At 41.7% G+C, this 13,605-nt stretch overlaps 1 protein-coding gene across 1 annotated transcript; it reads left to right on the top strand.

Annotated features, from left to right (window-relative positions):
- Nucleotides 1-663: 663 nt before the first annotated feature.
- Nucleotides 664-10,138, top strand: KCMF1 (potassium channel modulatory factor 1). The gene is made up of 5 exons (XM_009870880.1): nt 664-669; nt 1,861-1,962; nt 5,890-6,064; nt 7,567-7,849; nt 9,505-10,138. The coding sequence occupies exons 1-5, from the start codon at nt 664-666 to the stop codon at nt 9,764-9,766; spliced, it is 828 nt and encodes a 275-aa protein (XP_009869182.1). The 3' UTR covers nt 9,767-10,138.
- Nucleotides 10,139-13,605: the final 3,467 nt, after the last annotated feature.

Below are 13,605 nucleotides of genomic sequence, written 5' to 3'. Positions count from 1 at the left end.
TTCACATTCTGAACAAGCCCCTCCTTGTTGGTGAGTATGAAGTCCAGCAGAGTGCCTCTTCTTAGTGTCTCCTCTGTCACTTGGAGGCAGAAGTTATCAGCACAAGAAGGACGTGGACGTGTTGGAGTGGGTCCAGAGGAGGGCCACAAAACTGATCAAAGGGCTGGAGCACCTCTCCTACAAAGACAGGGAGGAGGTGAGGTTCTCGAGCCTGAAAGAGGAGGCTCTGGGGAGACCTTATAGCAGCCTTCCAGTAGTACTTGAAGGGGGCCTACAGGAAAGCTGGGAAGGAACTGTTCACAAGGTTGTAGAGCAACAGGGCAAGGGGCAAGGGCTTTAACCTAGAGCAGGGTAGATTTAGATTAGCCATTAAGAAAAAGTTCTTTACAGTGAGGGTGGTGAAACACCAGAGCAGTTGCCCAGAGAGGTGGTGGAGGCTCCCTCTGAGACATTCATGGTGAGGCTTGATGGAGCTCTGAGCAACCAGATGTAGTTAGAGACATCTCTGTGCACTGCAGGGGATTTGGACTAAATGACCTTTAAAGGTTCCTTCCAACCCAACTCATTCTATGATTCTGTCATCAGTGCACTCCAGAAACCTCCTGGATTGCTGTCGTGCTGTGTTGTCCCTTAGGGAGCTATCAGGGCGGTTAAAGTGCCCCCATGATGGTGAGGGCCTGCAAGTTTGGGGCTTTTAATGCTTCTGTAGTGGTGAAAAATGTGGGAAGAGGAGTCCTGTGAAGAGAAATGCTGAACATGGAAAATAAAGGGGAAGGGATTTTAGCAAAGAGCTTTTAAAATACCGGTTTTCTGCTGAGATGACTAGTAAAATTAAAGTGGGATTTAAGATGTAGCAGCTGCTGACTAAAAGCAGTAGAGATTTTACAGTAAACTTATTTCAAGACCTTGTCCTCACAGTAAGACAGATGTATCTGCTATTATGTAAGTGTTCCTAATGTCGGTGCTCTTCGGACATCCACTGTCAACAACTTGAATATGTGCACCAAGAGCACTGGGATCCTGGGCTTTGTGTTTCAGCCAGAGTTGCTCTGTAATGTCAAGACTATGGGAAACAGATAAATTCATAGATAGCAGTTGCATTTAGTTGTCAAAGTGCTGTTAATTTGAGCACTCAACATTCGGGGGAAGAATTTTGTGGAGTGGATTACTTGTTTTGTCTTCTCTCTGCAAAACTTTAAAATCAGTCTGCAGTAAAGAAAAATAGAGGCTTTTCAAGATGTTTGTGGAGTCATTCAAAAGACTCATTTTGTCATTTTATGGCAATTGTAGTGGCACTGCTTGTCTACTTAGTCAACGTGTGTTTTGGTTTTAAGAAATAACAAGACAAAGATGAACATCAGCGCCATCCCTGAAACTACTGCTGTGTAGGATATGGAGATCAGCCCTTCTCTGCCAGACATGTGGTTACACACTGCCTGGATGGGTGGTGACAGTTTGGGACTTCAGCAAATACATACATGTGGTTTCATTCTGATTCCTCTACTGGGATAGGTGTCAAGCAGGCAAATAGTAACCTGTGTGCTTAAACTCTACAATCTGTGGCAGAATTGGCATACACAGACTGATTTCCAAGACATTTTAAGTTGATTTTGAATATTCTAGCCTTGGTTTTCATAGCACTCTGAAAATCATAAAATAAAAGATACCTAAATTAATGTCTACACTTGAATGCATTTTCTGGTTGTTTTTTTTTTAATATGTTGCTATCCAGATGCTTGGAATACCTAAAATATGATTTTTGAAGAATAAATATCAATATCTAATGGTTCACTCACTGGTACGAGTTCTGTTTTGTATAAAATTTAGAAAGCTCAGCTTTTGCTCGCTTTGTCATTTCAGATTTGTCCAATATGTGCAGCATTACCTGGAGGAGATCCGAATCATGTCACAGATGACTTTGCAGCTCATCTTACACTGGAACACAGAGCTCCTAGAGATTTAATATCCTTTCCAAGCTGAGGCAAAGAGGCTAGACTGTTTTGCCTAGTAATCAGGACAGTTTGTTTTGATTTTCGTTAAAGGGTCATACCTCTGGTTTTCCTGAAACATAAGCTGCTAAAGGTCTGTATGTCAGAAATAAAAAGCTGCATTTGCAAGTTCAGAAAAGTGTAAGTACCAGGTTATGCTTGACAGTGCTTTTTGCTCTAACAGCAAAAACATCTGAAGAGCTTTGACGCTTCATTTCTCTACTTGCACTCTGTTTTATCCTGCCTGATCATAAGTCTTGATGCTATTTTACGCATCCAGATCCAGCAGTGTGCTGGAACTATTCATGACATGAAGATCCAACACAACACATTCTATAATTCTGTGATGATCTGAGAATGATTTGAGCTTAGCTGGTTTTCATGAATGATTTTAAACTTGCTTAACTTCTTCTACCACCATATTTTAGTAACATAATTTCATAATGTTACTGTCATTTTGTAAAGTAACTCGGAAAACTTTCAGATTACCTAGGAAATACGATGATGTTTTTAAAAGTTACCTTAGCAGCACGTAGGCAGATGTATCTGTGCTTGCTGGCTGAAGAGCTAGAACTATTGAAGTTTTTTATCCTGGGTTTAGGAATGTTTTTCTTTTTCTAATTTTTGTTTTCCCCCCTAGGACTAGCTGATGACATGTACTTTGGTTTGGAGGCTTTTTATTTAATGATACGCAGCTTATGTAACCTACGCACAGCAAGTAATCTCTCCGAAGTATTTCTTGAGTCTCATTTAAGCAATGTGACAAAAAGACTGCATTATCACTTTGATAGTGGCATTTTTGTTGTTTAAAGATTTTCCTTTGAAGGAAAACAAATAATAGTCTAAGCCCTAGCAACTGGAGTAACAAAAGTCCAAGCCTTAGCAACTGGTGTACAGTATGATAACAGAAGGGAGACAGAATTTAAGGAGGTGGCTCCATTTCAGTTACAATCGTGTTTTACTGCATTTAAGTTTCTTAATGTTACCATGGTTTAGGGTCAGGACAGACTAGATGCACACATTAATTACTGTGCAATCATTGGATCAAGGTAAAGGAGCTTAGGTGTTTATTGGCTCTGTAATGATTAAAAGAACACCACAAAGTCAGATAAAAGCAGGTACCTCTACTTGGCCTTTCTCAGCAGTCGGGAGGAGCAGAGTGCTGGACACAGTGGCTCTGGCCACAAGAGCTCAGTCCCAGGCATCCAGGGAGGTTCTCAATGGTCAAATGTCCCCAAGGCAGTTGTGCCATCCTCCCTTTTGAGTAGAGGTGAGATGAGACTGGGGAGGGGAGGTCATCTTCCAAGCTGTTGGATCTTTCCTGGTCTTTGGACGACTCTGAGATGTTGCTTGATGACTGGTGTGGTGAGTCACTAGACAATCTTTCTTGTATCAGTTTAGTTCTGCTCTTTCTACCAATTGTAATTTTTCATAGCGCCTGCCTGAAATGCAAAATTTACGTCCCTAATAGCTGCACACCAGTGTTCCAAAGCTGCACACAAATATTCCTGTGGACCTTTGACATTGGCTAACTTTTCTGTAGGCCAAGAAGTTTAAATTTTCCCAGTTACAAAATGAAATTAATTTCTTACTGAAAGTTACAAGACATTTGATTAGAGTGCATGCTTCTGAATGTTTTGTCTCCCTCCAGTATCAGAGGTGTCATCAGATGACTTGATTTGGGAATGTTTGAGCTAAAAAAATCAGTCTTTTCAGATACAGAATAAGGCTTCAAAGTCAGTCATCTCAGAATGGGAATACATTGTCTGTGATTGACCGTTAAAGACAACACGTATAGAATTTTCTGCTTGTACACTATTGCTTTGGTATTCAGTGTTACCAAGTCTTCAAAACCTGGCAAGAAGCATAGCTCGAGGTGACTGTTCCTACTTTGAGCTCTGTGTCACATCTAGCAACAGGCAGGTGTAATGTGGGGAAAAAAGGAAGAGGAGATACCCCCCTTTCATCCAGCGTCTGGCAGTGTAGGAACATGTCTAAGCCAGGGAGCTGTTGGAGAGCTGCTCTCTGATACCATTATTTTGTTGTTCTGAATATCTTCATAGGAAGTTAATGGTGTACTGAACAACGTTCCATGATCTGTTGCAACCTTCATGTGCAAAAAAGAGATAAAGCTCTCTACAGCGAAGATTTTTTGTTACGATTTGATATAAACTCTTTTTTTTTTTTAGTTGAGTCTGCTTGGGTTCAGAGGAGTGGTCTCATCTTCCAAGTATTGATTAGTATGTGTGGTTTATTTTGGTTTTGGTTTTTTGATTGGGTGTTTTTTTCTTATTTTGTCCCAGAGGGCTGCATTTATTTCTTGTTATGTACTTTGTGCAGCCATTGGAAGGTATGTCGTTTATTCCTACAGTCTGGGGATGACTCTTTTAAACTCAATTTCTTTAGCAGGAAGATATTTGAAAAATTATTAAATGCAGCTTTTCAGCATCAATCATACAAATGCTTCTTCTGTGGCTGTTCACTTTACATGTTTGTCACAAGTTAAGGTTTAAAAAGATTTTTCATATTCTAGCATAGCTGGTAAGACTGGGGTGCACACTTAGCTAGTATTTAAACAATGATGTTTATCTGAAAATGCTTTAAAAGGTGCAGTTAGGAAAGTTACCCCACAGTCCTGTGTCTGCTTGAAAAATCCCTAGATGGTAGTTTTTTCTGTCGAGTCTAGGTAGGAAGAGCTTGCCACACTGCACAGGGGCAGTCACCCATCTAATACAGGATCTTCTCTCCGGTAGCATCTTGTTTTAGCCAAAGTGTGTTGTGTGCTGGGGAAGATTTTCCTCTTGCACCCTAGATATTAGGTGTTTTACACTGTAGCATAACTAATAGATTCGAAAGAGGCAAATACTGTTTAAAAGCTTTATGAGACTCGGAGGTTTTGTCTTGCCCTGAGAAGTCTAGCTGTTTCTTTCAGTCTGAAGTTGACCTCTATGACATCCCGAGGTTCTGCACCATAACAAGTACATTGAACACTGTTCCTGTACAGAAATGGATGCCATACAAGTGGTAAGCATATTATTATAAAAATAAGGAACATGGGAGATAGGAAGGTCTAATAAGCTAAAAGTCTAGCAGCAGTAAAATGAAATACTCAAGCCTACACTATTTCATTTTGCACTAGTAGATCATACTAGTGATTTTCAAAACAAAAGGAAGGATTATCTGGACTGTCTTGGAGGAAAAAGTATTAACAGCTTTCTGACAAAAACAATCTTTAAATTTGTCAGTTTATATGAGAAAATGTGTAAAAGGTGTGTCTTGACATGTAAGTGTCTGGTATGGAGAGGTGAGGAAGATGAAAGGCATCCTTGTCATAACCGGGTCTAGGGGTATTTCTTTGGCTAAAAGACGAAAATCGAAACAAAGGGGTGTGATGAAAGTGCTGAATACTCCTGAAATCTGCAGTTTCTTAAAGATTTAAGCGATGAAATTTATTGGATAAAACCATGAAGTACAAAAGGAATACAGTAATCATTATGTACTTTTGATAGAAACAGTAACAAACTTTTTTATTATTTAAATATTTAACATAAGAATTGGAGAGGGAAAATAAAATCCCTGTGTCCCCATGATAGGATTGGCTGAACATGCATTTGTCAGTTTTCAGATTAATGAGTACAAAACTTTGATCTAAAAAATCCTAAGAAATTAATCCTGATGTTTCTTAGACATCATAAAAAAAGCTGGAGAGATCTGATGTACACAGAGTTCAGACGGGTAGATCAGACTTGCACTGTAGCTACAGTGTACCTTAGGTTTGCTTCAGAAGTTAAATCATTTTATGAATGAAGAACAGTGTGTGCCTGGGTGTTTCACCCATCAAATGTCCTTGTCATTTAATCCTCAATGCCAGCCAGTTCTGTTTTCTTAACTTCGTGGTTACGACGAATCCAGTGGTGTTCGGCACGTACGTAGGATGTTCCACCCAGGCCGAGGTTTGGGAGGCCCCCGTGCACGTAGATCAAACATGCACTTTACTACCAGTTCCCCTGGTGGGCTTTCATCTTCTCAGAGTTCGTATTCTCCAAGCAATAGAGAAGCCATGGATCCTATAGCTGGTAAGAGCTGTAAGCATGAATTTTACCCCAGTACCCTTCTTAAACAGAGGAATTGAAGTGAAAGGTAATGATACTTGCCCTGCCGTCCGTTCCTTTGAAGCTGCCTATATAGCTGCACCCCACAGAGCAAGTGTGGTTGGTGGCAGCCCAGGGGTGAGCAGGGTAGAGATGCTGGAGCTGAAGCTGCTGCCTGTAGCTTTTGCTTTTATTTCTAGACCTAATCTCTCTGGCTTATTGCTACATCTGATCTGTGCACAGCTGTAGTATTTTTTTTTTTTAACAAGTGATTGTGTCTAACTAGCATCACCTACTTTAGTACATCTCATTTTGTATTTGCCATGTGCATAAAGGTGTTTATGGAGGAGTGTGTCTGTCGCAGTGAAGATTAAGTTAGCTGAAATTTACTATTAATGGGCATTTAAAATACAGTCAGATTGCATTCAGGCTGCTATTTGAATGCCAGATTTGCTAGTATCACAGTTCTGTGGCTTTTTTTAGGTGTACTTGTAAATTCTTTTATAAATGTACTGGTGCAAGTATTGCAGTATATTTTTGTCAAGTTTAGAAAAAATGTGGGAGACGGGGGAAGGGTTTCGCTGGTGACTTCTTCAGAGGGAGGGAGCTGGCCAGTTTAGTGAGGCTCTGCCCCCAGAGAGAGAAGCTGTGGCTCCACTGCCTTCCTTCTGTTGTGGTCCTCTTGCCTGCCTTCTGCTGGCTCTGGTGCTCTGCCAGCCTGCCATGACCTGACTAAATTAGCTGGGAAGAAGTATCCCATCAAGAGAGGAAAACAAGTTATGTCAGGTCACAGGAGAGTTTGAAGGGGACTGGAGTTTGCTCAACGAGGGAGGATATTTGTGAAGCCTCTGGTGCCAGGCCTTGTCTTTCTCTTACAAGGGTAGTGAGTTCAGCTCAGCTAAATGTGGAGGGGTTGCTGAGGTTTTTCCGCCTCCCAAGGCCTTCCCACTTCGCAGCATGAAATGTGGGATAAAATGGCAATCTTCTGAATATTTCCTATTTTGGTGGAAGCTGAGTTTTTTGCATTTGGAGTTCAGCTGTATACTGAGCTAAGTGTCCTTCTAATACCTTCCTATTGTCGTGTTCATACCTTCTCATTCACCTTGGAAGGAAAATAAAATCACTGGCCAAAGCTAAATTGAAGTAGTTTAAAGCTGTTTTAACTTGAAGTTTGAGAGAGCTGCTGCAGAGGACATAATTTGCCGGGTGTTCCCTGTAGATTGTCTCACCTGGTATTTTGAAGGCATTAAACTTTGACTTCTTACTTGGAATAAATCTGCAAAAATGAATCTTCATCTTCCTTACCCTTTCAGACATTGAATGCTAGGACTTCTTTCAAGGGCTCCCAGGGCTCTTTGGCATCACTTGTTCTTTAACTTTATTGGCTGAAAAAAGAAATTGATGCACTGGCATTCAGGGTGTATTTGTTCTGTTGTGTCATGCTCATTTAAGCTCTTTCATCACAGAAACCTTCTCTTCTCTGGCAGAGCTTTTATCTCAGCTATCAGGCGTGAGGCGTTCTGCAGGAGGACAGCTCAACTCCTCTGGCCCTTCTGCTTCTCAGTTACAGCAGCTGCAGATGCAGCTGCAGTTGGAACGACAACATGCACAGGCAGCAAGACAACAACTGGAGACTGCACGCAATGCAACTAGGCGCACCAACACGATCAATGTCAACACCACTATGACACAATCTACAACAACAGCCAACACGTCTAATACAGAAAACAGTCAGCAGACTATTCAGAATTCCCAGTTCCTCCTTACAAGGTAACTTGTTCTGTGTAGTTAACTTTCACAATTTTTGTTTGTCTCTTAGTCGTGATAGAGGTGTGGAGCTCCATGAAACTTAAGTGTTACACACACGCCCTAGTAAAGCGGTGTCTGGCCAAGTATCTCCCAGAGTTGACGGGCTAAGTAACCATACAGAGTATTTTCAAGGTAGTTGTCAACAGCAGTTGTGGAATGTGCAATACATGAAATCTGCTTCATCTACACATCGCTAGCATGGAATTGAACTGGTAATTTAGTATCCAAGAGTAGCAGTTTGTAGCTGGCCCAAAGCTGGCTTTTGAAAAGCTGGCTCTAGGAGCTGACTGCAGAAATACTCTGTGGTGGTCTAGTGTTTGCAAAAAGAGGAGGCAGTCTCACAAGTGAACTGTGTGTTTGATGCACACAGAGCATGTCTAAAGTATTAGACTGGATTTCGGCAAACGTTGAAAAGGAGGCTGGTTTTGAGTTTTAGCTGAGTAAGTTACGACTCCAGGCAGAGGACTTGTGCCAGATCCTTCATCGAGTCTGTAGCCAAGATACTGTGCTTCTTTTTTTTCCCCCTTGCATCTTAACATCTTTTCAGACTGTCTGTCTGCTCCTCAGCAGTGGGTAAACATGAGCTGCTGCATCTCAACTTCAGGAGGAACCAAAGGAGTGTTTCGTAACTAAGTTGTGCTTTTTTTCCCCTACAGCTTCCAAAAGAAAAAGTGCATTTCCAGTGGTGCAAGCATATAGAGCCATAATGGAGAGGAAGAGTCAGAATAGTATTGTTTAAGAGGAAACTAAACTTTAGTAAAAGGTTGAATAGAGGTTTATATATTAATTATTTTAGAGACTAGATAACAAAGCAAATAAAGGATGCAGTTAATTAAAAGAATGCTAACCTGACTTAGATCTCGGGGTTCTTCTAAAGAGTCACCCCCTATGTCTTTCCAGTTCTTTTAGAAGGCTGGATATTGAAGTGAAGTAAAAATGTTTTCCACATCTCCACTGCCACATCCCTCTATACATCCTCTTGTTTGTCTGTTCAGTGTTGTGAAAGTGTGTGGGCGTTTAACAGCTCCTCTGTCAAGACACCTGGATTTGTGTCAGTCAGATTTTTATCTGTGCAAAATAGTAGCACGTGACATCTTTCAATCAGAAATGGAGAAACTTCAATCAGAGTACCTGCAAGTCTCACAGACTGTGACTTTCAGAATTGTAGTGAACAATTTCCTTACCTATAACCTAGGAGAAGCGGTGGAATACATGCTGCATCGTGCTTTGGGAACCCCTAGGCTTCACACGTGCAGTAGTGCATTTTGTGGCATATGTGGACTTGGGAGTTGGCCTGGAAACCAAAGAGGCACGCAGTGAGAGTCTGTGAATCACAGCAGCTGTCCCTGAAAGACTCCTGAAGAGCAGGAAGCTTCACAAATAGATTTTTATTTAATTTGTCTTCCTCTAGGTTTAGGCTCCTACTCTGAGTGCTGTTGTAGCAATGGGGAAAGGGTGTCGGAGGGTGCCAGAGCTGTGCATGTCGAAGGGCAAGCAGGACTGTCCTGGGGGAGTGGTTTCTGAGTGCCTGTCAGCACTGGTCGGTACGTCTGCAGTGCAGTGGGCGTTCACCAACTGCCTGTCTTCTTCTCTCCTCTTCCCTTGCCGCTGTGCAGGTTGAATGACCCGAAGATGTCGGAAGCAGAGCGTCAGTCAATGGAAAGTGAACGGGCAGACTGCAGCCTGTTCGTCCAGGAGCTTCTACTGTCCACTTTGATGCGGGAAGAAAGTTCCTCCTCAGATGAGGATGAGCGGGGGGAGATTGCAGATTTTGGTGCTATGGGCTGTGTAGATATTATGCCTCTAGATGTTGCTTTAGAAAACCTAAATTTAAAAGAGAGTAATAAAGGAAATGAGCCTCCTCCACCTCCTCTTTGATGACATCCCACTTTGCAGACAATGTCCTCTGTGCTGTATTTGCCAATGAAAGTGGACAACAACTATCTTGGGTTTGTTTTGGTGATTGTAATTTCAGGTCTGTCACTCTTGTTACATTGTGTACATTCAAAGAAAGAGAGAAAAGATATATATGATAATCATTTCCACTCAACTAATTTTTACTTCTAGCAGGTAAATGTAGGTTGCAGGGCAGAGCAAAAAGGCTCCGTCCTGTGCCTTGACATGCAAAAGGCTCTCCTAATACTCCACATTCAAACTGAAGAGGAAAAAAAAAAGAAAAATCTCTAATGAAGCTGCTGTGTGTATTTATGAATATTAATGAATAAAAACTGCTTGGATGGTTTACCTTAACTACTGCATGATGTTTTTTGCAGCGTGCATGAGTTTTAGTGACCTTGTCATTTAAAAATTTAAATACAAGGAGCAAAACTATAAAAACCCAAAACTTTCCCATTATTCAGAGGTTACATGACAAAAAAGTTTTAGCGCTGATGAGCAGTTTGTGACCACAAAGTAGCTTTTGAATAATCTGTGACAGAATGACATCTTCATGTGCTGTTCCTGCACAGGATGGAGACTGCAGTGGGATATATGTTGTCGTGACCAGGGTGTGGCATTTCTCTCTCTGTGACCGTTACGTTGCCCTGTTAGCCATCACCTTGATGTGGAGTTGAACTTCATTTTATGCACCTGTAGGAGACGCAACAGTAAGGTCACTGCTGGAAGCTACTGCAAGGGGATTTTGTATGCCCTAAAATCAAATTGTGTTCACTTTTGTTTAAAGGTTTTCCGGTTTTGTGGTGGTTAAAATTTTTTTAATTGTTAAAATCTGTTTTATTCAGATGTAGACAATTCATATATTCCCTATGTTTAGAAGAGGACAAAAACCACAAAAAACAAACTTAACCTGGGTCATGTCTTAGTTGAAAAGGACTTTCAGTCTCAGTCATATTTTGAGTTATTTATGTATTTGCTTCATAGTTTGCAGAGATCGTTTAGTACCAGGAGAGCTTGAGGATTTTGATTCCCAGATTGTTAGTGTATTAAAACTGAATTCTTAATGCTAACTTCAGCACCTTTTTATTTATTGGGGGTTTTGTTTGATTTTTTTTTTTTTCTGTTATTTTTGCTGTTATAAAACAAGTTTATAAAGCCTAAGCCTCCTAGTTGAATCGTGCCACCTACATGCCTATGCTGTTAACCCTGCTGATTTGGAAGTAGTTTGGTGTTCTTGTGCATAGAAGTTTGTAATAGCCCCAAGACAAGGACAGAAGGGGTATGTTTGGCTTTGGTTTTCTTTTTTTTTTTTTTTTGGTGGTGGGTTTTTGTGTTTTGGGGTGTTTTTTTTTTTTGAAAGTAATGTTAGATGGTAAAAATGAATGTGCACACTGCTTCTGATGAAAATTTGAACTAGGCTGATGTCATAATGGTGTCTCTCCAGATCTTTCTTACGTCACCCCCTCTCTCTTTCTCTGTACCCTTCCATCTCTGCAGCATTGCTGGCGTTCTAGATTAAATTACAGACTTGAACACCAAATGGTGTTCCCAGCAGAACTGACCTGTATGCTAATCTGAAATAACATCAGAGAAACAAGCAGCCCCTTAGATGGAAGTCTAAGTTCCTGTTCTTTTTCCTTTTTTTTTTTTTTTTTTTTTTTAAATCATCAAATTCTCATTGTTTCCACATAGAGCAGTACTAGCTTTGTTTTTCTTTTAGTCTCTGCAACAGAAACTGTTTCAAGGGAAACGTTACATGAGGCCTCTGGTTATCCTGAGAGTTACCCCCAGAAGGAACTTTTTCTATTGATTGTTGAGGTTTTTAAAAAAAAAATTTCAAGCTGTAGTCTTTTCAAACACATCTTCTGCACATTACAATAAGACACACGGTTCAATAAAGCATTTTCAAGACTGTTGTTCAGTTGATTTTCTTTGTATTACCTAGACAGTTTCATTCAAAAAAATTCTGCAGCTCTCTGAGTCCAACTGTACTAAATCGGTTCATGTAGAAATCCTGAGTTGTTTACATAAACACATTTTAAACCCACATGCTTTGGTAGGTGATGAAGCTTTTCGCAGGTCGGCGAGTCCAAGTTTCCACAGAATGAGATGCATTTAAAATAGGCTTTCCTCACTGTATGGTTATTTAGAATCAGCATTTTAGAAGGTTATTTTAGAGTCAATATTTAGAAGTAGTGACGGAGGGCGGTTGCATTGCACGACTGACGTTCTGCTCTGCTTACTTTGAAGAAGATGCAAATGAGTGTTACCCGTTTTCAGTTAGAGACTGAATATATGCGGACTTCGATTAAAAGGTGTTCTTGGGCATCGCATTAACTCCTCAGTTGTTTGAGGGGTATTTTTAGGTTTAGAGGTAATATTAGTGGAAGGGGCAGGCAGTAGGGCATGGGTTTGTTGCTGGTATTTTATAGCAGTCAAAGGGGCTTGCGGACTTCTTTGAAGATGTTGAGGAACAAGTCCCACCAGACAGTCGGTGGAGAACTTAGTTGGAGTTGCACTATTTTCTGTCTGTAACTTGTGATCTGCTTTAACTGGGGGTCAGTTACTTACTTGTGTTTGGGTCAGCACCAAAGACATGCGCTTACGCCAGGTGGTTTGACAAGCAATGAAAATGCATTTTAACTTCGCTCGAGTTTTACTTGCAGCTGTTGGGCTTACCATCAGCAATTCACTGGGATGGTTAGGGTGTGGGAGTTGGCTGCATTTTGGCTCTTCTTTTTTTTTCCTTCCTCTGCCCTTAAGGAGGTTTTGTGGAATCTTCTTTCTTGGCATGGAGTCATGCTCCAACAGAGCTTGTGGACATGGGGGCTTGGCCCAGAAACCAAACACCTAGATGTGTGTGCATTTCCTGTTTCTGAGGTTCTTGTCTGGTGGGAGGGAGTAAAGGCAATTCTTTGTCACCAGTGGGAAGTCCTCGGAATCGGAAATGCTCTGATGCCGCATGGGACTCTCAGAAGACCTGGAACAGGGACACTGTGGATCCATTTGGGTATGTGAAGACTTTTCCATTTACATAACTTCATCTTCTTTCGCCCTTGATGTACCTGACCTTCACTTCTGAATACGCTTGCTTTGCCGTGCTGTTTTTTGAGGACGTTTTGTTCTTTTCGATCCCAAGGGAAAAGTTTATGTGCCTAGCACTGGCAGAAGCTTCCCTCTGCTGTCCTGTGTCTGGGGCTGAGGGACGGTCCTCTCTAGGGCGGTCCCGTGGTCCTTGCCACCAGCCCCTACAAATGCGCTGCTGGCTTCTGCTCGCAGAGTACCGTCAGTGCAAGCCTGCTCATGTTGTACAAAGGGTCTCAAGGCAGGCCTGTGTGCATAAAGATTTATTTGCTGGTGTAATGTGCACAGGGTGGTGCTCAGTTACTTGTGGGACAAAGGAAAAAATGGAAAAGGGGAACTGTAAAGGGGGAAACATCTAGCTTGTGCGTCCACCATGTGCTCTTGTGACAGTGCAGTGGCAGTTACTGCCTCCAAGATGATTATCTAATAGAGTATAAGGATAAAGACAGGATACACAGTGATAAAAGTGGCGCCGCTGCAGCTGTGTAGGAGAGGTGCTTGTGGAAGAGAACCCGCAGGGCCGCCTCCTCCCTCCCATGGTAGGGGGTAGGTTGGGCCACAGTTACCCCCACATATACCCTTCATGCACACTGTGGGGCATAAGGAAAGTGGTAAGTGGTGTCAGAAGGTGACACTGGTGCAGGAGTTTGATGTGGAGGAGCCTGAGGGGCAGGGAAGGGACACGAAGGCAGAAAGGACGGACACTGGTGTGGTTTGGGGTGGTTTTTTTTTTTTTT

Source organism: Apaloderma vittatum, unplaced genomic scaffold, assembly GCF_000703405.1.
Source record: "Apaloderma vittatum isolate BGI_N311 unplaced genomic scaffold, ASM70340v1 scaffold12306, whole genome shotgun sequence".
Taxonomy (NCBI): domain Eukaryota; kingdom Metazoa; phylum Chordata; class Aves; order Trogoniformes; family Trogonidae; genus Apaloderma; species Apaloderma vittatum.
Note: the sequence above shows the minus strand (reverse complement) of the source record. Positions and strands in the feature narration are given on the sequence as shown.

Excerpts from the sequence above, each read along its gene's own strand:
- KCMF1 (XM_009870880.1), top strand. Across the intron at positions 1,963-5,889 it reads ACAGAGCTCCTAGAGATTTA|GACGAATCCAGTGGTGTTCG; the intron begins ATATCCTTTCCA and ends CTTCGTGGTTAC. Across the intron at positions 6,065-7,566 it reads AGCCATGGATCCTATAGCTG|AGCTTTTATCTCAGCTATCA; the intron begins GTAAGAGCTGTA and ends CTTCTCTGGCAG.